The sequence below is a fragment of the Pistacia vera genome, unplaced genomic scaffold (genome assembly GCF_008641045.1).
Source record: "Pistacia vera cultivar Batoury unplaced genomic scaffold, PisVer_v2 Contig310, whole genome shotgun sequence".
Taxonomy (NCBI): Eukaryota; Viridiplantae; Streptophyta; class Magnoliopsida; order Sapindales; family Anacardiaceae; genus Pistacia; species Pistacia vera.
Genome location: NW_022196125.1, coordinates 704,768 through 726,256, shown reverse-complemented (window position 1 = coordinate 726,256; position 21,489 = coordinate 704,768). Strand labels below are relative to the sequence as shown.

General features: G+C 35.3%; 3 protein-coding genes across 3 annotated transcripts; 2 read left to right on the top strand and 1 right to left on the bottom strand.

Annotated features, from left to right (window-relative positions):
* Positions 1–6,819: 6,819 nt before the first annotated feature.
* On the bottom strand, positions 6,820–10,172 carry LOC116136303 (PHD finger protein ALFIN-LIKE 7-like). Its single transcript, XM_031422019.1, has 2 exons — positions 9,744–10,172; positions 6,820–6,993 (listed from the first exon to the last, which is right to left on the bottom strand). Exons 1-2 carry the CDS (start codon positions 10,170–10,172, stop codon positions 6,820–6,822), a joined length of 603 nt encoding a protein of 200 aa, XP_031277879.1.
* Positions 10,173–14,018: 3,846 nt separating this feature from the next.
* On the top strand, positions 14,019–16,669 carry LOC116136333. Its single transcript, XM_031422040.1, has 2 exons — positions 14,019–14,455; positions 16,398–16,669. Exons 1-2 carry the CDS (start codon positions 14,180–14,182, stop codon positions 16,608–16,610), a joined length of 489 nt encoding a protein of 162 aa, XP_031277900.1. The 5' UTR covers positions 14,019–14,179; the 3' UTR covers positions 16,611–16,669.
* Positions 16,670–20,177: 3,508 nt separating this feature from the next.
* Positions 20,178–20,796, top strand: LOC116136265 (elicitor peptide 6-like). The gene is made up of 2 exons (XM_031421988.1): positions 20,178–20,414; positions 20,647–20,796. The coding sequence occupies exons 1-2, from the start codon at positions 20,214–20,216 to the stop codon at positions 20,740–20,742; spliced, it is 297 nt and encodes a 98-aa protein (XP_031277848.1). The 5' UTR covers positions 20,178–20,213; the 3' UTR covers positions 20,743–20,796.
* The last annotated feature ends 693 nt before the right edge of the window (positions 20,797–21,489 follow it).

The following is a 21,489-nucleotide window of genomic DNA, read 5'->3' as shown; positions in this document are numbered from 1 at the left end:
AATTCTTGCGAGGGAGCTCACAGAATGTCTGCAAATCTTTAACATTTGTCACATCTGCGAACGTAGTCTACTGCATCATCATAAACCATCGACCAATAGTATCCTTGATAAAGAACCTTGTAAGCTAGAGATCTACCAGCTGCGTGGTTTTTGCAAATGCCCTCATGTATCTCCCTTTGGACATAATTCACATCTTCATGGTTAATACATCGCAGCAATAGTACATTGAAGCCTCGCTTATACAATCAATCATTGACGAGCATATACCGAGCTGTTTTTGTGTGGAGTGTTCTAGCTTCGATTCTGTCCTATGGCAATGTGCCTTCCTCCAAGAAGGCAATGATTGCATCCATCCAACTATACCTCTGACTTGTGGCTAACACCGGATCTTGTGAAGCGACGATGCTTGATTTCTGGAGGAATTTAACCGGGATTGAATTGGCCTTCTTATTGTTCATTGCAGAGGCCAGGCGAGCTAATGCATCTGCCTGTGAGTTTCTCTCCCTTGGGATCTGGTGGATGGTAAAAGATCAAAACTGTCCGAGCTCGGTCTCCACTTGTTGGAGCTAAGATGCCATCCTATCTTCCCTTGTCTGGTACTCCCTAGTTACTTGATAGACAACAAGCTGCAAGTCATTATAGATCTTGATGGAATCTGCCCCCACTTCTCTAGCAAGATGAAGACCTACTAGCAATGCCTCATATTCAGCTTCGTTATTGGAGGCGTCGAACATGAACCTTACTACAGCCCTGATTCAATCTCCTTCCAAACTTTCGAGCAAGATGACTCCCTTCTCATTTGAGGAGCCATCTATAAACAAAGTCCATAGCCATAAGTTGTCACTCTTAAATGTTTGTCGCTCGATCTCTTCTGACGTATCTATCTCTTGCGGGCTTAGCTCGGCGTCTTGCTAATAAGAGAACTCAGATATAAAGTCTGCCATGGCTTGGCCTTTGATGGATGTCTTTGGGATGCACTTAATGTCGTGCTGGCTTATCTCCATTGTCCACTGGATCAATCTACCCGATGCCTTGGGCTTCTGGATTATTTTCTTTAAAGGGAAGTTCGTCAGCACATGGATGGAGTGTGCTTGGAAATAGGGTGTCATCTTCCTTGCAACAACAACAAGGGTGTAAGCAAGTTTTTCCATCTCTGGGTATCTTGTCTCCGCGTCGAGCAAGCTCTTGCTCACATAGTACACGAGCTATTGTATTCCTCCCTCTTTGTGTACCAACACCGCACTGACAGCAGATTTGGATACTGATAGATATAGTAGTAGCGGCTCACCCTGGATGGGCTTTGACAACAAGGGGGCTGCTCGAGGTGTTCTTTCAACTCTTGGAAGGCTCTCTCACACTCCTTTGTCTATTTGAAACCTTTCTTCCCCTTCAAAGTCTCAAAAAACAGTAAACACTTGTCCGTGGCTCAGGAAACAAGCCTACTAAGCGCGGCCACATGTCGAATTAAACTCTATACCTGTTTAATACCAGTCGGGCTTTTCATGTTGAGTAAAGCCTGAATCTTCTCTAGGTTAGCTTCTATGCCCTGTTGGTTTAAGAGAAAGCCCAAGAATTTTTCGGAGCTCACTCTAAAAGCACACTTCAATGGATTGAGTTTCATCTAATACTTTCTAAGGATGTTAAACATTTTCCCCAGGTGCTTAATCTTTGATTTGACGAGCATATCGTCAATGTATACTTCCATGGAATGGCCAATTTGATTGGCGAACATCTTGTTCACCAAGCGCTAGTAGGTCGCGCTAGTGTTCTTAAGGCCAAATGGCATAACCCTGTAATAATAAAGTTCATGATAAGTAATAAAAGAAGTATACTCTTTGTCAGGCTAGTACATCGAGATCTGGTTATATCCCGAGTACGCGTCCATAAAGCTAAATAGTGTTTTTCCCATTTTCGCATCTACAAGATGATCGATTCGTGGTAGCGAAAAGTTATCTTTCGGGTAGGCTTTGTTTAGATCTGTGAAGTCGACGCAAGTCCGCCACTTGCCATTCTGCTTCTTAACTAGGACTAGGTTGGTGAGCTAGTCCGGGTACCTGACTTCCCTTATGAAGTTGATTTCTAGGAGCTTGTCAACTTCATCTTTGAGTGCTTGAGAGCGCTCTACATCCATGGCCCTTTTTCTGTCTTATGGGCCAAGCCTCTGAGTTGAGGTTTAACCTGTGGCAAATCACTTCGGGGTTGATCCCGACCATATCAGCATGCACCCACGCGAATATATCGGGGTTCTTCTTTAGGAACTCGACTAGATTGTTAGCCATCATTGTGCTCAAGCTGGTGACAATCTTCAGTATGCGAGTTGGATCCTCCTCGCTAACACTTACTCCTATCAGATTATGTTGGAGTAGGTGCTCTAGAGCCAATCTATTATTGTAAAAATTGACTCTGTAATAAATGTTTATTTATCAGTAAAAGGCATATTGTTCTATATCGTGTAAATCATAGTTATATGTAATGATATATGTCTTTAGGATGGTAGGACCGTGATGAGGGTATCAAGTGTTTCAAATCTTGATAGTAAGAACCCTATGATCACATATGGTGGCCATTCTAGAAACATCCGTAGCCCCAGTATTATTCTAACCAAGGACACAGATAATACGATAAGGCTATCATTGTGTTGAACGACCCTGTCAAAAGGTAGTGACTGATCTCACTTGTCAAGGTTGTCTACCGACAACCTAGTGCAATGCATGGATGCTTGCTAAAGGCAAGTTCACTGGACAGACCCACCAGAGGATACCATATGGATGGTAACCCCAGTGTCTATGGAATAAATCCTCTAACAGATGGTGATGCATGTGATCCTTAGACTTGAGATCACCGGAGCGCCTTGTGTACCAACTGGTGTAGTTTGACACTAGCCCATCATAGTTATATTCAGAGCTATCAATACAGTAGTGATTGGCTACATTAAGAAGTGTATTGAGACTATGGTGGATCGACAAGTGATTCATCACTCTTGCGTACGGGAGAAGTTATCTTAATAAATGGCAATGACACTAAATCTGTGGCCACAGTGGGATTGAGTTTATGCTCAATCCAATTTATTATTCCGGCCATTGGTCCATTAACTGATTACAAACATGTCAAGGATATCTTAGGTTGACACTATTTTTGTACCTCAGTCTTGATGAGATAACGGATGATAAAAGGATTAGATTGCACGGTAACCATATCGTTGACAGGCTGCAGTTTCGCTAAATCTGAATCTATCGGGTGGCCATGATGCCTTGCTAGGGCTAATCTTGGTTTGTATATAGTGAGACGATTAATTGGTGTTAATCGCGATACTACACACTGCCGATATGATGAGGAGCCTACAGGTCACACACTTAGAAGATAATTTAATAATCAATTTGTGAGAAGGGTATTTTTGTCTTTTAGGACAAAAGGGTATTTTGGTAATCTCACAGTGTAATTAAATTTGCTAAGGTTGTTGCCTGTATTTAATTTTAATATTAAAATTAAATTAGTGAGATTATATTTAAATATATCTATGTATATATTTAAATGAATTATTATTATTAATTAAATGTCAATATATTATTATATATTAATTGATTTTAATTATAATAATAATGAATTAATTAAAATACCATAAAGGGTGTGTTTGGTTGCAAGGGTGAACTAGGGTTAGAGCCCATGGCTATTCCTAAGTGGAATAGGGTTTTAATTGTTGCACTATATAAGTGCAACTCAAAATTAAAACAATGTGACATATTCATTCAATCAAAAACCCTAGCCGCCTTATCTCTCTCTCTCTCGCGTTACACTCTTGTGTAAAGAAGAAAATTTTTTTTGTTCTTCTTTCTTGATTCTTGAAGCCCTTGATTGTTCTGGCAAAATAATCAAGGGTTCTGCGGATTATCTTCGTGTGGACTTCCGTGAGTGCAATCCTACATTGGATCGATTAGCGAAGAATCACATGAATAGTGGCTGGTGAACACTAATCGATGAATAGTAGTTGGTGAACAGTATTCGTATCTGAACTCAGAGATATTCGGAGGAGCCTCCAAACATCGGTATGAACTAAATCACGTTATAATTTGTACTCGGATCTTGGTTCATGTAATTGATCAATTTGTTTTAAATATTACGTTTTTCCGCTACGCGAATCCGGTCAGTTACTCACAGCTTCTTGGTTGGTCCTGCAACGGACTCCTCCTTGTGACTGCGAGGACCTCTGGATTCTTCTAGCGGTCTGGGGTTTGGCTTGGATTCTACGATGATCATGGTCTTTAGGTGCGACCATTTTTGTGCTACGTTTATGGCCCAATAATAATAATCGTGTGATTCTTTAGTGCAGCTCCTGACTATCACGACTCCCTTGAGAGTCAAAAATCTCATTGCTTGGCAGCACACTGACGTGACTGTGCTCAAATCATCCAGGATTGGTCTTCCAAGGATGACATTATATGTGGTTGGGCAGTCCACCACCAGGAATTCGACCATCACAGTTCTGACCTTTGGTTCGGCCCCTAGAGTTACGGGGAGGTTAATAGTACCTTTGGGAACTAAGTTGTCCCCGATGAACCCATAGAGTAGCGAAGGGCATGCTCGCAGATTCCTTTCTGTGAATCCCATTCTCCGGAAGGCTCCCAAGAAAATAATGTTCGCCGCGCTCCCGTTTTTTACCATAACCCGTAATACTCTTGCGTTACCAATCTTTGCTGCGATTACAATCGCGTCATGATTGTGACAAGGGGATGTTTCGCACTCGTCGACTGTGAACCCCACTACCTCACTTTCCTATTTAGGCTGTTTGGGTAGCTTATGTTCACAACTCATTACTCGGGGGACTGAGTTCGTTTTGGCCTCCCGAGCGTATTGCTCACGGGCTCGCCTCGAGTTTCCCGCTATATCTGGTCCTCTGTAGATTATATTCACAAAGACCTCATTGCGGGTTGGTAGAACCTGCTGACCAGGGGTCTGTATCTGGCCTGGGACCAGGTTACTTGGCTCGCTAGGAATCTGTCGAGGTGGTTCTGCCTTAACAAATTCTTTCAGATGACCTCTTCTTATCAAGTCCTCGATGGCGTCCTTCAGAGCCCGGTAGTCATTCGTATTGTGCCCAACATCCTTGTGATACTAGCAATATTTTTGTCGATCTCTTCTTCTTGGAGCCCCTATCATTCTTTCCAAAGTGGGAAACCTCTTGGCCTCTCAGGATACTGATGCGTGTTTTCATAAACATGCAAATGTAGTAAGTGTACTAGTCGCACAAAGTAATAAAGTGATGAGTGAGTATCGTTCCCACGAGAATAGTGTTACTAAGTACCGATTTCTCTAGTTTAAGTCCTAATTGAAGCAACAATAAATTGGATTGATGGAAAATTAACAAACTAAATACAAATTAACAAAATATAAATGAATGAAAGTGAAATTAAAGCAAAACCCAACAACTTAACTAATTAAGCAAGGCTAAAAAATGCTAGGGTGTTGATTTCACCTAGATACGCTAACCCAATTCATAGAATTTATTACCCAAGTTCTAATTCCTTGATTGAAAATCGAATTCCCTAAGTTGTAAAACATACCTTCTCAGGCTACATTTCCCTACTTATCCCTATTAAGCTTCTGCACCCATCAAAATGAAGATTAATAGTTCAAAGTCTGTTACGCTTTATGGAATTTTATCTAGATTTCATAGATCGCTAAACCTATCTCTAGCGTTTGCTTAATCTACGGTATTTATCCTAAGAAGCACAATCACAAATCACTTCCCAGTCTCATTGTGAACAACACACATTTGAATGGTGATCAAGCATCCAAAAGTCATTAAGCAAAGAGATAAACACTCAATCATGAAATTAAAACTCAAAGTAAATCAATTCATATAAATTTGAATAATTGTATCAAGGTTACTTCAAACCCTAGCTAAAAAACTCAATTCATGCTCAAAAACGAAATAAAATAACAAAAACCAACTGAATCAAGATTCATTATTGAAAAACAAGCGAAAGATGGAGAAATCTTCTCTAATTTGAAGCTCAAATCTTCAATAATCTTCTCCTTCTATGAGCTGCCTCCCAAATGACGAACCAAGTTCCTCTTCTCTTCCTTTTTGCTCTAATTTATACCTCTCTCACTTAAGGATGAAGCCCTAGCAAGCCAAAACGCGTCGTTTTATTTTTACATCTGATGTAGGTTTCGCCGCGGTGAATAATTTCGGGTCAAATTTGAGCCTGATAGAGTCTGAATCTGGAAAAGTGTTAAACATATGAATTGTAGCCCTTTCAATTATATTTTTGGTAGTTTAAGAATCAGAATAATCTGAAGTCTATAGATCAATTTATGACAGAAATACTGAAGCACATCCAAAGACGTTTTTTCTCCAGTTCCCAGCGTACTTTTCACGACTTCAAGCCAAGTTTTCACCCTTGTCCAGTCCAAATTAGGAAAACCCCAGAACATGAAAGTTATATCTCTTCTTCTTAGCTTTCCAAAACTTCTAAATTCAGGTCATTCCGAGTTTCCAAGCTCAAGTTACACAATTTACCCTCAAAACTATCATTTATGCTAAAAATCATTGTTTAGGCCTGCGAAGACAAATTAATAGAATTAGGTAGCAATTATGGCCCAAATTGTATGAAAAGTATCCTAAATCCTATCAGAATTCAATGCAAAATCATAGTGTAAAATATGATTATTAGATACCTCAAAGATGTGAGCAATGTCTTGAGTAAGGGGGTGTACTCTGCATACCGCGGGAAAGGTTGCCTGTCTCCGTGGTTATCTATTCTCTGTTTCTTTGGGAATCTATTACAATCCTTGTCGCTGTGGTCTTGGCCCCCATGCTTATCCGAGAGGCGATCTTATCTCTGGTCTGAGACCCCCCGTGTCGAGCTTCCAGCTAATGCCGCTAACGAGCTTTCTACTCGTTGGTATTTTGTGGTTATCTGGTAGAATTTGGCCAAACTCACATGGTCTTCGCTCTGGAGCTCTTTCCACAGCTCCTATTGAGCCTGGTCCCTGCAATCAAGAGAGTCCAAATGGATTCTTCAAGGGTATCAGCGACCTTTGCCTGCTCGTTCTAGAACCTCATCAAATACGAGGTTAGCGATTCGTCGCACTTTTGGCGAATGTTGCTCAAGTAGCTGAGCGGCATTGCAAACTGTCTCCTCGCCTGAAACTGCTGCATATATAGTTTGCAGAATTGTTGCATGGAGTTGAAAGAGTTCGCCTTGAGTCATTTGTACCATCTCTTGGCATCTACAACTAATGTGACTGCGAAGCACCGGCATTTCGCTAGGTTACTAACCTGGTGCAGCTCCATCAGGTCATTAAAGTTGTCGAGGTGATCTCTGGGTTCCCCTCTCTCGTCGAACTTGATTTCTGGTACTCTGAATCCTTGTAGGGGCGGGGCTTAGCGAACATCCTCCGTAAAGGGGGAACTTACTATTTCTTCCGCCAGGTTATTCTGACGAGCTTTTAGATTGTCGAGCATCTTTTGCATGCGATCTAAGTCTTCATTTTGGTTCTCATAGTTCACTCTATTAAGCTATACCTCGAGCAAGTGGCTTCGCAAGTCTGTTGCTTACGAAGCTCCTCCGATATATGCGTTGATAAGCGAAGTCGAGTCATAGCCGAAACGTCGGTCATTGGTAGGTGCTATCATGCTCGTCAGTGCATTGCTCGCGACGTCGGTCACAGCTGAAACGTCGGTCATTGGTAGAATGACGCACATGGCTCGCTTCGCGAGCCTACGAAGATCGATCTTGCCTTGGGCGTGGGTTAAAATCGGCACGCTGACGCTGGGGATACGGCTGAGCTTCTCAGTGGTGTCAGTCGCCTTCACTTTCCCTCAATGGCTGTTTCCCCAGTCGCTTCCCAGGGTTTGTTCGCCTGCAAGACTTTCGCTCGTGCATGAGCAGTTACCTACAGGGTTGTTGATCTGTAGAATTTATACCTGTTGGGGTAACGTTTGTGAAGCGCGACTGGTCGGGGTTCTAGGCAACTGGTTGTTGGTTTCTCAGCTCAGCCACATTCTATTGCACCGCATGTGCAACCATTGTTTTGATCATCTCCATCAGCTGGCCGTTCTCAGGATTTGATGTCCCCGCCTCCTGATTGTTTGCAACATGTTGAGTTGGCATCCAACATTCTCTTATTGCACCTCCTAATGGGCGGCTTCCATGTTCTCGTGATTACCGGTGGTACTTCTTGATCTGGTAAACACCATTTTGGTCCTAGGACAGGTAAATCGTGGTGAACGTTTGCTGGATTTTGGAATAGTGGCGGAGGCCCTCTTTCTAGCGCCAAAATATTGATACAGAAATATGCACCAACCAACGAGATCCGGTTGACCTTGTCAAGATTGGAATTGATGTGTGCGTGATTAAGAGTAATCAACAATGGGTGAATGAAAATGCTAGAAAATAAATGACAAAGAGAACTTTTAAACTGGTTTCGACGAAGTTAATGGCCTACGTCCACTATGTTTTGTTTATATGCTGTGAGAGCTTACTATGTAGTTTTTAATCTAGAATTCATATCCCCTTCGTCATCGTTTCAAGGGGTGTATATACAAGATTTACATAAAGGAAATAGAAAAAATAAAAGGATTATAATTGATTTGAACTGCAACTCCGGTATTCTCGTGATTAGGCGCTATGATTATGCAAAGATTGTTGTTAATATGATCGTTCTCGTAATATCTGGGATCTGAAGTTATCTGGGAATCGATTGAATGATCATTCGAGTTGTCCGCGACTAGCTTGTGTTGGGTTGAGCTATGGCTCGATGAGTTTATGCTGGGTCGATTAATCATAGTCACCAAGGTCATTCTGGGTCAAGCTATATCCTCGCATCAGCCTGAGCTTGGCGGAAAAACCACACCCAACGATTTGTATCTTTTACAAATCAGTTCGATAATATTATTAATTAATAAATCTTCATTAAAAAAGATATTTACTATAATTATCATGAAAAAGTATAAGAAACGGCATTTGCATAGTTTAACCACCACTAGGTGGTCCAATGAAAAGAACAGTAGAGTATCTAACATAGTCTCCTAATTTCGAGTCTCCTTGATTCTAAGGGAAAAAGAGCAAAAATAGGATCTAACATGGTCTCCTAAGTTCAAGTCCTCATAGTTGCAAATAGGGATGGCTACTGGAGCTCTTACTTGACCAGTAGTTCAAAGGTCCCAAAGGATTAGTTGAGATAAAGGTAATCACTAGAGCTCTTAACCGTTTGATAGTTTTAGGGATCCAATAGATTAGTTGTGGTACACGCAAGCTGACCCAAAAACCGTTAATCATTAATAATGTTGTGGATCAATGTTAGAATAGCAATATTTTATTATATTTATATTAATCCAATGATTTTCAAGAAGTGACATGTATTTTCATATCTCATTTTTTAAATCAATTTCTAATTTAACATTACAACCTCAAATTCTACAAGCTTCTAGCAAAACACAAGTGTTCATGTACATAAATTGACGCCAAATCGGAACTTGCCAACTGGAACGACAGCGCTCACGACACCCTCGATACTCCCGAAAGGTTCCACCATTTTCAATTCTTGAAGAGAAGAAAAGCAAATGAAAATGAAACAGAGATAATAAGACAATGGAAGAGATTTTGTTTTTGTTTTGTAAGTAGGATGGAGAGGTGTGTTCTTTTTTTTTTTTTTTTTTTTTTTGTTTTGTGGTGGTGAATGAGAATTGAGGGAATGGGAGAGAGATTTCTTGCTTCGGTTGAGTTTAAGGTCGGGACTTGCAAGAGAAAATGGAAAAGAGTAATGCTAAGAAATTTAATTGAGTTTATCAGCTGAAAGAGTTTCTTCCTTTCATTCTTACCAAATCCATAGCGTGCACCAAAGTAGAATGCAACAGCAAGCAACCAGGAATCGCTATGCATTGCAACCAATGATAACCAGTCTCTCTCCTGCATTCCATTCCTTGCCAAGTTTATAACTAAAGCTGGCTCAGGAAGCACGGAAGGCACTTCCTCAACAGGCAGGTCAACTTTCCATGTCTCATTAGGAAGTCCATATAGGCACAAATTCTCCTTTTCAGGATCGCACTGCTGGTATAACTTCGCAACATCAATAGTTAAAGCCTTGATCAAGCCAGCTCGTCTGCCTTTGAAGTCGCCGAAGAATTCCTCTACAATTCTAATTATTGGCTGCGGTATTCCCTCCATAAACACTCGTACAACAAAAATGGATTTGCAGGTATTGAAGAGAACTAGAAGAAGAAGAGTCAAATGAAAAGCATTTTAAAAGAAAGGGTCTAAAAAACGCTTAATTTGGGAGTTAGGGTTTTTGTTTGGGGGTTTTAATTGACAAAGTTGGGTTTAAAAAAAAAACACACAATTTTGAAAGGAACCCAGAAGACATTAATGGACTCCATTTCATTCAAGGCAGCAAACAATATGCAATACAATGGGCTAGAGCCCACACTGAAAGGCCATTACTTTAGACCAAATTTTGGGAAATTTCTTAAGAGTTTAAATTGACCCTAATAACAAAAGTTCTCCCGAGGTTTATTAAATAACAAAAATCCATTTGATTTGGTAAATATTCATTAACTCTTGATAGTATGAGTTTTAACTTTTAACGGTTTATTAACAATAGAGAGAGTTTTGTTATTTCAGAAATCTTCGAGATTTTCCTCCTCTAATCCATTTATGCACAATGTGATACTATATGCTTTCATGATCAACTTTATTTTAATTTGCTTTTCAACTTTCACTTAAAAAGAAAGTTAAATTCATCGTCAAGAAGAATCCGGATTTTGTGAGATTAAATTACTCATTTTTCTTATTATTTATCTTTCAAACATTGGCATCCATTAAAGAAAATATGCAAAACATTTTTCACATGGGAATTTAAATAATTCCAATAAAAGAATTAATTTCAAAATATTGTATATTATTTTTCATTGATTCAATCATATTATCCGATTAACTTTGTCTATGGTGGAGACAATTCTATGATTATTATTACTACATTTTATACCATAACAAATGATTAAATAGTTATTATAAAAAAATATGACAAACACATAGTACATTTATCATCAAAGCTGACATCTGTTTCAACTTTTAAAGCACTTCTAAATCAAGATTATAATTTATAACCTCAAATCTATGAGCTCATTTATATATCCTTAATTTACATTAAATATTTACTATTTTCTGGGATCATCAATAAATAGAATTTTACGAAGAAAAATAAGCTCTTGACAATGTTGGTATATATATTCTTATACATAAATGGTCATATTTTTTTTTTTCAAATCAGTTCGATAATATTATTGATTAATAGATCTTGATTAAGAAAGACATTTAGTATAATTATCATGAAAAAGTATAAAAGACATACGTTTGCATAATTTTCAAATTAATTAAATGATGTTATGGATCAATGTTAGAATAGCAATATTGTATTATATTTATACAAATCCAATGATTTTCAAGAACTGACATGTATTTTCAAATCTCACATATTTCATTTTTTAAATCAATTTCTAATTCAAGATTATAACCTCAAATTCTACAAGCTTCTAGTAAAACACAAAGTGTATAATGTTATATTATAGTTGGACCACTATAGATTTTGTAATATAAGAAACAAAATTTTGATGTTAAGAGTTTCCTTGACTTTGAAGAGACCTCTCATTTTCTTATCAATGCTTAAAGCAGCTACCACGACCCTTCAAGGTTGCTATTAGAGCTTGGCCACAATACTAGACGTATAACCATCAAGTGATCGGGTGGGACAATATGTATTCTTAAGTGTATTACTTAATAAATCCTAAATTTGATTCCTCTCGATTGTTAATAAGGGTGGTCACTAGAAAATTTATCTATTTCAGGGTTAAGCTGGGGATAAGTCGAAGCACACACAAGCTAATTTTGACACCTCTAATTACCGTTTATTAAAAGAAAAAAAAAAAAAAAACCAATACTAGACGTAGAACCTCATTACATAAAGTAAGTTCAAACTTTGACCTTTCACATTAAAAACTGTCTAAAACTAGATATTATTAATTATATTTAACATTATGATAATTATATATTTCAATGCTAATTTAATGGCTCTTAGGTTGTGTTACATGAGATTATTAAAATGTAAATAATTTATAAAAAAATAAATTAGGCAACTAACCATATTTAAAAATATATCTAATAATTTTTAATTATTTTCAAAATATTAAAGAAGCTATGCAACTTGCTGCCATAAACAAGTTGCCAAGAAGTAAGAACTATCTCGGCCAGGCCCCACTTATAAAAGTCTTCTCCCGTGTCACGATAAACTGGGGTCCACCACACCGCCCCACCGAGTAAGGCTAAAGGGCCCAGTCAGCCCAAACCAGCTCACGTGCCTGTAGTGTGAGGTCCGCAACCTTTTCTCATGAATTATTTGTAAGCATTGTCTTTATACACATACGGCTGATGCTTGATGCTTGATGGCCATTGATGTAACCAGACCATCGGATTGATTGGACCCGAAATTAATCTTGGCCGTGCGATTTTACTTCCACGTCAGATAACTCAGTTATAGCTGGCAGTGCACGTGCTTTGTTGTCGTTTTCGTGCTCACATATGAAACTGCGAAACGTGGTACTACAAGCGCTATCAGTAGTTACACGCGCTCCTTTCCTTCTTGAAAGATTTCTTTTCTTTTAAGACTTTATTTCATTTATTTCCAAAAAATCATTTAATATGAAAAAAAGATATTTCATAATTTTGTAAGAGTTTTTTATATTTTCAAGTACAATTTTTATAATTATAAGGGATACATAATAATTACCAATATAGTAAATGTGTTTAATATTAAGTGATCTTAAAAAGATAAATAAAATAAATTAGCTCTTTGTTATATTAGGGCCGTTGTGATTACGAGTTAGAAGTTTAATCATCAAGATGTTTCAAATCTCATCTTAGAATGTATTGATTTTGTTGCGTTTTGTATTTCTCATCAATTAGTATCAAACTCCATTTTTTCTTCAATTGAGGTTGAACCTAAACCTATGTTTGAGAGTCTTATTTTTAAGAGTAATATTACAGTTACTGGAAGTAGTATACCGAATTCATGCATCGAATGACGTGAAAAAATCCTGACCGTCATTAATATTAAGTTATAATTAATCAACGGTCAGGATTATGTTACGTTATTCGATGCATGAATTCAGTGCACTACTTTCGATAGCTGTATTATTTTCCTATTTTTAAATATAATAAAGATTTACTCACAATTCAATCTTACAAATTTTTTCTTACAATCCTAATGTGACAGCTCGCAATTAGATAGACGAGACCCATTGTTGGATAGTTGAGACCTATTAGGAGCTTTAGCTTACCAATTATGAGTTATTACGTTAAAATTGTGAAGAAAAATTTGTGAGATTAGATTGTAAGTATTCTCTTTTAAATATTCAAAAGCAATGCTCACAACTCCACAATATTGTATTATTTATTTGGCAACAAAGAATGAATCAACAATAATTATGAAAGGTACTAACTATACAAAAAAAAAAAAAAAAAAATTATTAATGAAAGAGCTAATTTTTATAGCTTGATTAAAATATAAAATTATCTTATATAATATAAAAATCATATTATATTTTATAATTTAATAAAATTAGTCAATAACTCATATTAAATTGAATTTTAAATAAACAAATCTCCTTTAAATAAATAAAAAAATTAGAGTAATGTTATATACATTAATTAATTTATACTAATTCAAGTATTAATATTAAAAAATTTTATTTTTTTTAATTTCAAATTTTTAATATTAATGCTTAGAGCAGCAAAAATAGTTAGTGCACGGCATATTATTGAAAAAATTAACACAAAACATACTACGTAACATAAGCCGCATCAACACCGCCCCATTCCGAACACCCCGTCCAGGCGTCCAATTACACATCCACATTTTAAAGAAAAATTCCACGCGCGGTACTAGCGCGTGATGAATCCACAATAAAAATACTTGCCTTCTAATTAATCCACTACACAAAGTCCAACCTCTTCCTCCCCCAAACACCATAAAAACGTAAAATAAAACTTCCTTCTCCACCTCCAACTCTCAACAAAAAAAGATTTTCTCACCTAACCTTCAACTCATTTTCTCTCTCTCTTTCTCACCCCCCAAACACTCCTCATAAATTCAAAACACGATAAAACACCATAACAACAACATGCTCGATTTTGGTGACGAATTCACCATCGAAACCTTCAAGATTCCGTGGCTCATCTGGATCCAGATTCTCATCCTCCTCCTCCTCATCGTCCTCCTCTACTGCTTCAGCCTCTTCTCCTCAGATCTCGATACCTCCAACAGCCACGTCAAGAACTCCTCCTTAGCTTCTCCTTCCTCCCCCTCTTCTTCTGTTTCAACCGATTCGGCTCTCCACGAGAAGCAGCCGGCTCTTAAATTCAACTCGACTGTCACTCACCGCTTCCAGCCTTCTCAGGTACGTACGTACGTGTGCTCGCTCTCTGTTTGGTTGCAGAGAAAATGTTGAAATCGTTCAATAAATTTTATTTTTTACTGTTTACGGTAACTGAAATCCGTTTTTACTGTTTTCAGAAACGTAATGATTGAATTGTTGTTAAATTGATTCTGAAAATGAAAACTCGTTTCGTTGTTTTCAAAAACATAATAATTAATGTTTAATTTGATTGTATTTGAGATGAATTTAAGCTTGTGTATTGAAAGCAACTTGAAGATGAATCAGTCTTTGTCGTGATATTTATTTAATATATTTGTATTCACGCAATTTATTTATACTGCCAATATATGAAAACAAAAAATTTTGTTATGATTTTCATGGATTCATTTTTTCTTTTTTCTCTTTTATTTTAATTAGTTTCAAACTTACAGAATAAGCGATTTTATTAAGTTCAGAAGCACTTCTTCCAGATGCATTTCGGATTTAAAAAATAAAGAAGTTTTTCTTTAAGTAAAATTTTGAACAATTTATTAAAAAAAAAAAAATATATATATATATATATTAAAGTTATTTTCACGAGATATAATGATGTTGATAAGTGCTTTTTGGGGGAGATAGCTTCCAAACAGGGCCCTAAACATATTATACTTTAATTAATCACAAGGAGGTTTCCTTGTAGAGTGATAGAAAATAAAATATAAAATATAAAAATAACTTCCTTTCATGCTTTTTATAATTTGATGGGTGATGAAGATCCTTAGTGAACCTTTGAAGCTATGTCATATCCCATACTTCCTTTATCTTTAATCAATGGCAATGAATCTATTATTTATAGATTTTTTTTTTTAATTTTATTGCAAATATTATTTTAAGAATTCAATTATGTTGGTTTTAGGGAATAAAAGAATCTTTGAAAGCAAAAGCTGAAGGGCAGCATTGAAACTAATCATCTTTTAATTTTTAATTTGTCCTTTTGTTGAAGACATTTTCATCTTCACATTGGGAATGGACACCTTTAATTCATTTATTAATGGAGTCTCTTATCTTAATTTCTCTTGATTGTTTTCATATTTTGGATTAAAAAATAATTTTTTTTCGGATTTTTATGATGAATTATTTAGTGGGGAAAATAATTGTATATGATTTTTATTTCTTTTTTCATAAATATACGGCTGATGGGCGGTGGCAGCGTATGCCAACTAGTGTTTGAATATTTCCAACTTTTTGCTGCTTTCAATATTTTGACTGTATGGTTTGTGGTGCAACTTTGTTTTATTTCTACCAAGTTTGATTTCTTCTTTGACTTGACACTGTTCTCGAGCTTTTTTTCTGAAAAAGAGAGAAAATAAAAATATTCTTTTTAGATCTTAAACATGTGCAGATACCTGTATTTTGTTTTTTTATTTATAGTTTGTACTTTGTATATTGTAAGGTTGTAGAAGTTGCAAAATGAACCTTTGAATCATATAAAGCACTTCTTGGAGTTGTTCAAGAGAATTGTTATTGGTCTTTTAACGTTACCGGATCATGTTAGTGTGTTTGTGCTATAACGGATTACATTGTTCTGATAATAATGGTACTGGACTAGCAAGCAATTGAGTTTGCAAGAAGAAAATCACCTTTTGATAGAGAATGTGTTGTTAAAAGAGAACGTTTACTTCACTGGTCTTGTAACGTTGTCGAGTCGATATTTAGGGGCGGAGCTAGGAAATTTGTTCTGGGTGTCTAAAATGTAATGTTCAATGAACGAGGGGGCTAGAAAGAGAGAGAGCTTAATTTATAGGGGCCAAAATAATGCATAGGGACTAAGTGAATACTTTTCTAAATAATGCTGGAATCCAGCTCCGCCCTTGTCGATATTAAAGTTATATTGAATTAAGGAATATTAATCTAAAAGCATAAATTATTCTAATGATAACGTTATCAAACCAGTAACATAACAGGGTGTGTAAAATCGTTGCAGGTAGGAGGAAGTCAGAGTATAAAAGGGGAGATAGCGACGAGTACTGGTAGAAGAATAGTGGGAGGTGAAGAGAATACAGAAAGGGATTCAAGTTCAAGCAGTATCTGTTATCATCCTTGCCATTATTTCAAGCTTGCTAGAGAAGCTTTTCTCAAGTGTTTAGGTTTAGACTCTGAGCAACCTTCCAACTCAGAACAAAGAAAAGACAGATAGTATTTTATTGCTTCTTTATAAGCTTCAAAAATGCTAAAAGCAAAGAAAAATGAAAAAAAGAAAAAAAATTCCACTTTATCTCGATCCGTCTTCTTCGCTTCAATGGATTTATTATATTGCTAGTTTGATAACATTATCAGATCTTCGGAAAACTAATAGTGGGTGATACTATAGTATCAGGGCAACGTTACCTCCTATAACATAACAAAACTCTATTCGTTAGTCTTGACTTTTATTTTTTTGGTTAGTGACTGATGGTGTCCGACTAGTTTACGTGTTTTTTAATTAATCATTTTTAGTAATTTGGGATGTTCAAACTAGTTTGTGCTCATCTTGATTAATCTTTGGTGGTTTTAAATTAACGACTAAATAAATCTTCTAATAGTTGCCCCTATTAACAATCGAAGAGAATCTAAAAATATCACATCACTCAATCAGTGAAAATTGATTGATAAAGTGCGTCATTGAAGCATTGTTTCAGTTGTTCTACAACAATTCGCTGTAACAATAATCGTTTTCTCAACATAAATTGTGTCGCAAAATTATTTTCCTAAGATCAATCAAGATTTGATTCCTCGTTGTAGTTATCAATAAATCCTTGCCTCTCAAGGATGTTAAAAGTGGAAAGCAATTTAATACTATTAAAATTTAAGATTTGATTCCTTGTGTAGTTACCAATAAATCTCCAGGCTTTTCTTTCCTCTCATGATCTCATTGATGTTATAAAGTAAAATAATAATAATAATAATAATAATAATAATAATAATAATTAAATAAATTACTTGTTATCCTAATGTCTTTAGCTTCACCAAAAATTCCTGTACAATACATGGATTATAATAATATTCTTGTTTTAAATCCCAAAAAAAATATATTATTATTATATAATTACTAATTATCTATGAAAGTATAATGGGATTTTTCTTGTGATCATGCAAAATAATTACTCAACAAACAGGATTAATGAGTTACACAAATCGATGTTCCATCTTTAATCTCTATCATGGATTCATAATGTAAAGATAACCCCAAAATCCCATGGTTCGCTGTTTCTTTTTTCCTATATTATTGTAACCCAACAAACTCTTTAAAATTGTGTAACGTAAAAAGTTCTAGACGAAAAAGACGTAAATAATGTTTTAGGAGAATAATAAATCCACGATTGAGTGTAAATAATTCCTAAATTTATGATAATTTCTAATCTCTACCTATATAATCTTTGTTGCCAAAAAATATTAATTTATATGACTTTGATGCATATTGAATAAAATAAACTTCTTCGTATCCATCTGTGGATAACTCAAATGGTTAGATCGAATTAGAGATACTGTGGATAAGTATACGCTCTCAAACTTAATTTCCCATTTGAGCATCATGATTTTAATGGAAGACTGTGACGGTAGATTGTTACACTAGTCTTTCAGAAGGATTAGTTAATATCAAGATTAGAGAATTTTGAATTGAAACATTAGCAACTATTACCTAAACCATTTTTATACTTGCTATGGAAATCATAAATAATATCGTACTAATTAATGCCATGTTATTGTATCAAATCCATTGAGAGATTCAAGTGATTATGTAATCGTTGAGAATATATATTGTGAGATTTGTTATTGATTTTAAAAGATTCTTGACAAGGAGGAAACGTCCATGAGTTGTTGAAATGGGCTTTTCAAAATTCAATCCATCCATCAGTCAAAGTTTTTTTCTAAACTTAAATGACTAAAGCCCCCTAAGAACATCTTCAAATGACTTTTTATATAATTTAAATTTTTTATTATAAAGAGTTTATCTATAAAAATAAAAATGACTTTTTATATAATTTAAATTTTTTATTATAAAGAGTTTATCTATAAAAATAAGAATTCAACGTACTTTTTATCTTTAAAATATAAATTAAAGAGTGAGTTTAACTCTCCATATTTAGAGAGTTAAATTTCACTCTCTATCCTAATTTTAATTAATAAACTACAAGTTCCTATGCATTTTATTTATTAATTCTTTCACCCATTAAGTCTCTTTCTTAGAAATAAATAGCATCATCATTAAATTTAAAGAATTTATTGGATTTGAATAAAAATTATGTTCTTTATATTTAAAAATTAGTGAAGATGCTCTTTAAAATAAAGAGCATAATTAGAGATACTCTAAGTGACCACTAGTTTCACATTATACCAGTCATTTACAATAGAATAAATATAAATTGACAAACACTTTTCATAATTTTCTTTTACAAAAACGCTGATATGATAGTTCACAATTGGTCAGCTCGTATTTGGTCAGACGAGATTTATTACGAGCTGACACGTCGCGTTTATGAAAGAAAGTTAGTGAGAATGATTTGTGAGTGTAGCATTACTGTTTACAATATTAAGCTAACGTTATCTTCAACTAGATCATAACCTAAAAGATTAGACGACAATAAACATCATTCATATGATAATCACATTACCCTAGTAGTCCATGAATAATTATTAGTGATGATACTTTTGCATTGGATCAGTTGTTTTTACTAGTGTTCATGTATGTCGGATCCAGACACATGGTAAGTGGGTTCCCAGAGGTATTGTCTGCTTTGGGCTTTGAGGCCTGCATGATTTATATGAAACTTTGGCACCAATACAGTCTCCCGGGGGAGTGCTTGGCAGTGGCCTATGCCCTCCTTTTAAGGCCAATTGTTGATATATGATAGGTCCAGACACGTGGTAGGTGGGTTTTTAGAGGTATTGTCTGTTTTAGACCTTAAGACCCATACGGTTTTATCTTAAAAAGGCGCATCTAAGTGGTGAGGGTGTCCTTGTGCTATATAAAAGATCAAAACCCTCGTCTCCTAACCGATGTGAAACTTTGACACCAACATTATGTTCCATTTATAATATTAAAGTAACATTGCTAACATCCAATGGATTAGGATCCAACGATCCATATGATATGAGGAACAACGTCATTTATCTAATAATAAAATTATCGTAATAGTTCACTAATTTTTACATACAATATTAGGGTAATAGTGACACTAGACCAAGATCCAATTAATGGTCCCGTTGTAGAATAACGTTGTTCATGATCTAGTAGTAGTAGTATAATGGTATTATGATATCATTTCATTAGTATTTAAATAATATTAACTTATTATCACAAACATTAGTTCATTATCTACACGTCAATGCCATAAAAAAATATGGCGTTGCTTTTATACACGGAATAATATCATACCACTCAATATATACATCAAATATTTTTATTTCAATGACTATATAATTATCATATTATTTATATATAAGATAGTATCTCTTTTAACTTAAAATTTTGACTTATTTTTACACAAATGTTCAACCGTGAATTCAATACAATCTAATAGTAATCAACACATATGAATGTATGTAATATATATTTATCCAGTATTTACTTTAAAAAAGAAAAAAGAAAAAATAGGGGATCAAAAGAGCCTGATCGAAGTCATTAAATATAGTGGCAGGTGTCTCTGTGGAGCCACAGGAGTTATAAATTTGGCTGGTGAAGTGAAATTAATATGAAAGATCAAACAAACCTAATAAACAAAGACAAGAAGAAGAAGAAGAAGAAGAAGAAGAAAGAGTAATGGAAAAATCAGAAGAAGAGAAGAGAAGAGGAGAAGAAACATATTATTTGTACAGCCCTTGTTCTCTCTTTCAACAACTTATCAAAGCTTGCTTCAAGTGCTTGGGTCGTGAAGAAGGTGATGATAAACACTCCACAACTCCTCTAGCCCATCCAAATTCTCCTTCAGGAACAGAAGAAGAAAAAGAAAGGAAAAGAACTGTATGTATAATCTCTCTCTATTTCACATATAATATAAACGAAATCTTAGGTCTAACAGACGTATCATTCATGACTATGTATTTACTTTCTCTTTTCTTGCTTAATGGTGGGATCTTATTAAATAGATACATGAATGATCTGATACTTATGTTCGTTTCAAAGAAGACTTCCTCTACGTTGAAACCTGCTTTGAGATCTAATTAATTTGGTTAGTTAATGTATATGAATGCAGGAGGAAGAGATTGGGGTGGAGTCCAGTGCAACAACAGTCACAAAAAGGCCACCAAGGCCACCAATAGACCCTGGAAGAGGTGGTCAAATCAACTGATCATAGTAATCCTCCTAGGTAAATAATAATATTTACTGTGTTTAAAGACTTCTGAGACTCAAATTTTGTGAGTTTTATATTTTAATTAGTACTGTTAGTTAATTAATTTGTTGAACTCTTCTTGGATGGTATATATATGATACAACCATCTCCTGTGTGCATGCTAGAACAAGTTAATTAACTCTCTTTCTTTACCAAACTAATTAATGGCGGGTTTGGGACATTCTGGTGTTTAGGTAAGTTTAATAATTAATAATAAATAAGCCATTGACCTTTACTAATTTTCCATAATAAGCTTATAATAACAAATGATAGACTTGTGCTAAAGGCAAGTGAATTCGAGATTATTCTCAGACAAGGAAGAAATGTCCGAGTCGTTGATTGGGTTGTCCAATCCATCAGTCAACCTTTGTCTCAGGCAAACACCCCTGTAAAATTCAGTTTTTTACATGGGATTTGTTAAATTATCCATCTTAAAAGTTTATCAAATCTTTGACAACTATAATATGAACCCAAAAAGAATAAAGTGAACAAGATTTATTTATGTATACCTCAATTAATTTTTAGAAAAAAATATATATCATACAGTGATCCATTATCGTGACCCATGTAAATTATGGATAAAAATAATACCTTTGTGCCTAATAGCGTATCAAACCCGATAGTAGATTGAAGTCATACACAATTTTCTTAATTTGCCCGTATAGTTGGATTACCCATAGGTGAGTTTAAAACCAAAATTTTCAT

What these genes read in the sequence shown, in the direction of transcription:
- LOC116136303 (XM_031422019.1), bottom strand. Translation starts at nt 10,172, where the DNA reads ATGGAGGGAATACCGCAGCCAATAATTAGAATTGTAGAGGAATTCTTC. An exon ending in TTTTCCATTTTCTCTTGCAA is followed by an intron (nt 6,994 to 9,743) that starts GTCCCGACCTTA and finishes TCTTGATTGCAG; the next exon opens with GGACCAGGCTCAATAGGAGC.
- LOC116136333 (XM_031422040.1), top strand. Translation starts at nt 14,180, where the DNA reads ATGCTCGATTTTGGTGACGAATTCACCATCGAAACCTTCAAGATTCCG. An exon ending in ACCGCTTCCAGCCTTCTCAG is followed by an intron (nt 14,456 to 16,397) that starts GTACGTACGTAC and finishes AAATCGTTGCAG; the next exon opens with GTAGGAGGAAGTCAGAGTAT.
- LOC116136265 (XM_031421988.1), top strand. Translation starts at nt 20,214, where the DNA reads ATGGAAAAATCAGAAGAAGAGAAGAGAAGAGGAGAAGAAACATATTAT. An exon ending in AAAAAGAAAGGAAAAGAACT is followed by an intron (nt 20,415 to 20,646) that starts GTATGTATAATC and finishes ATATGAATGCAG; the next exon opens with GAGGAAGAGATTGGGGTGGA.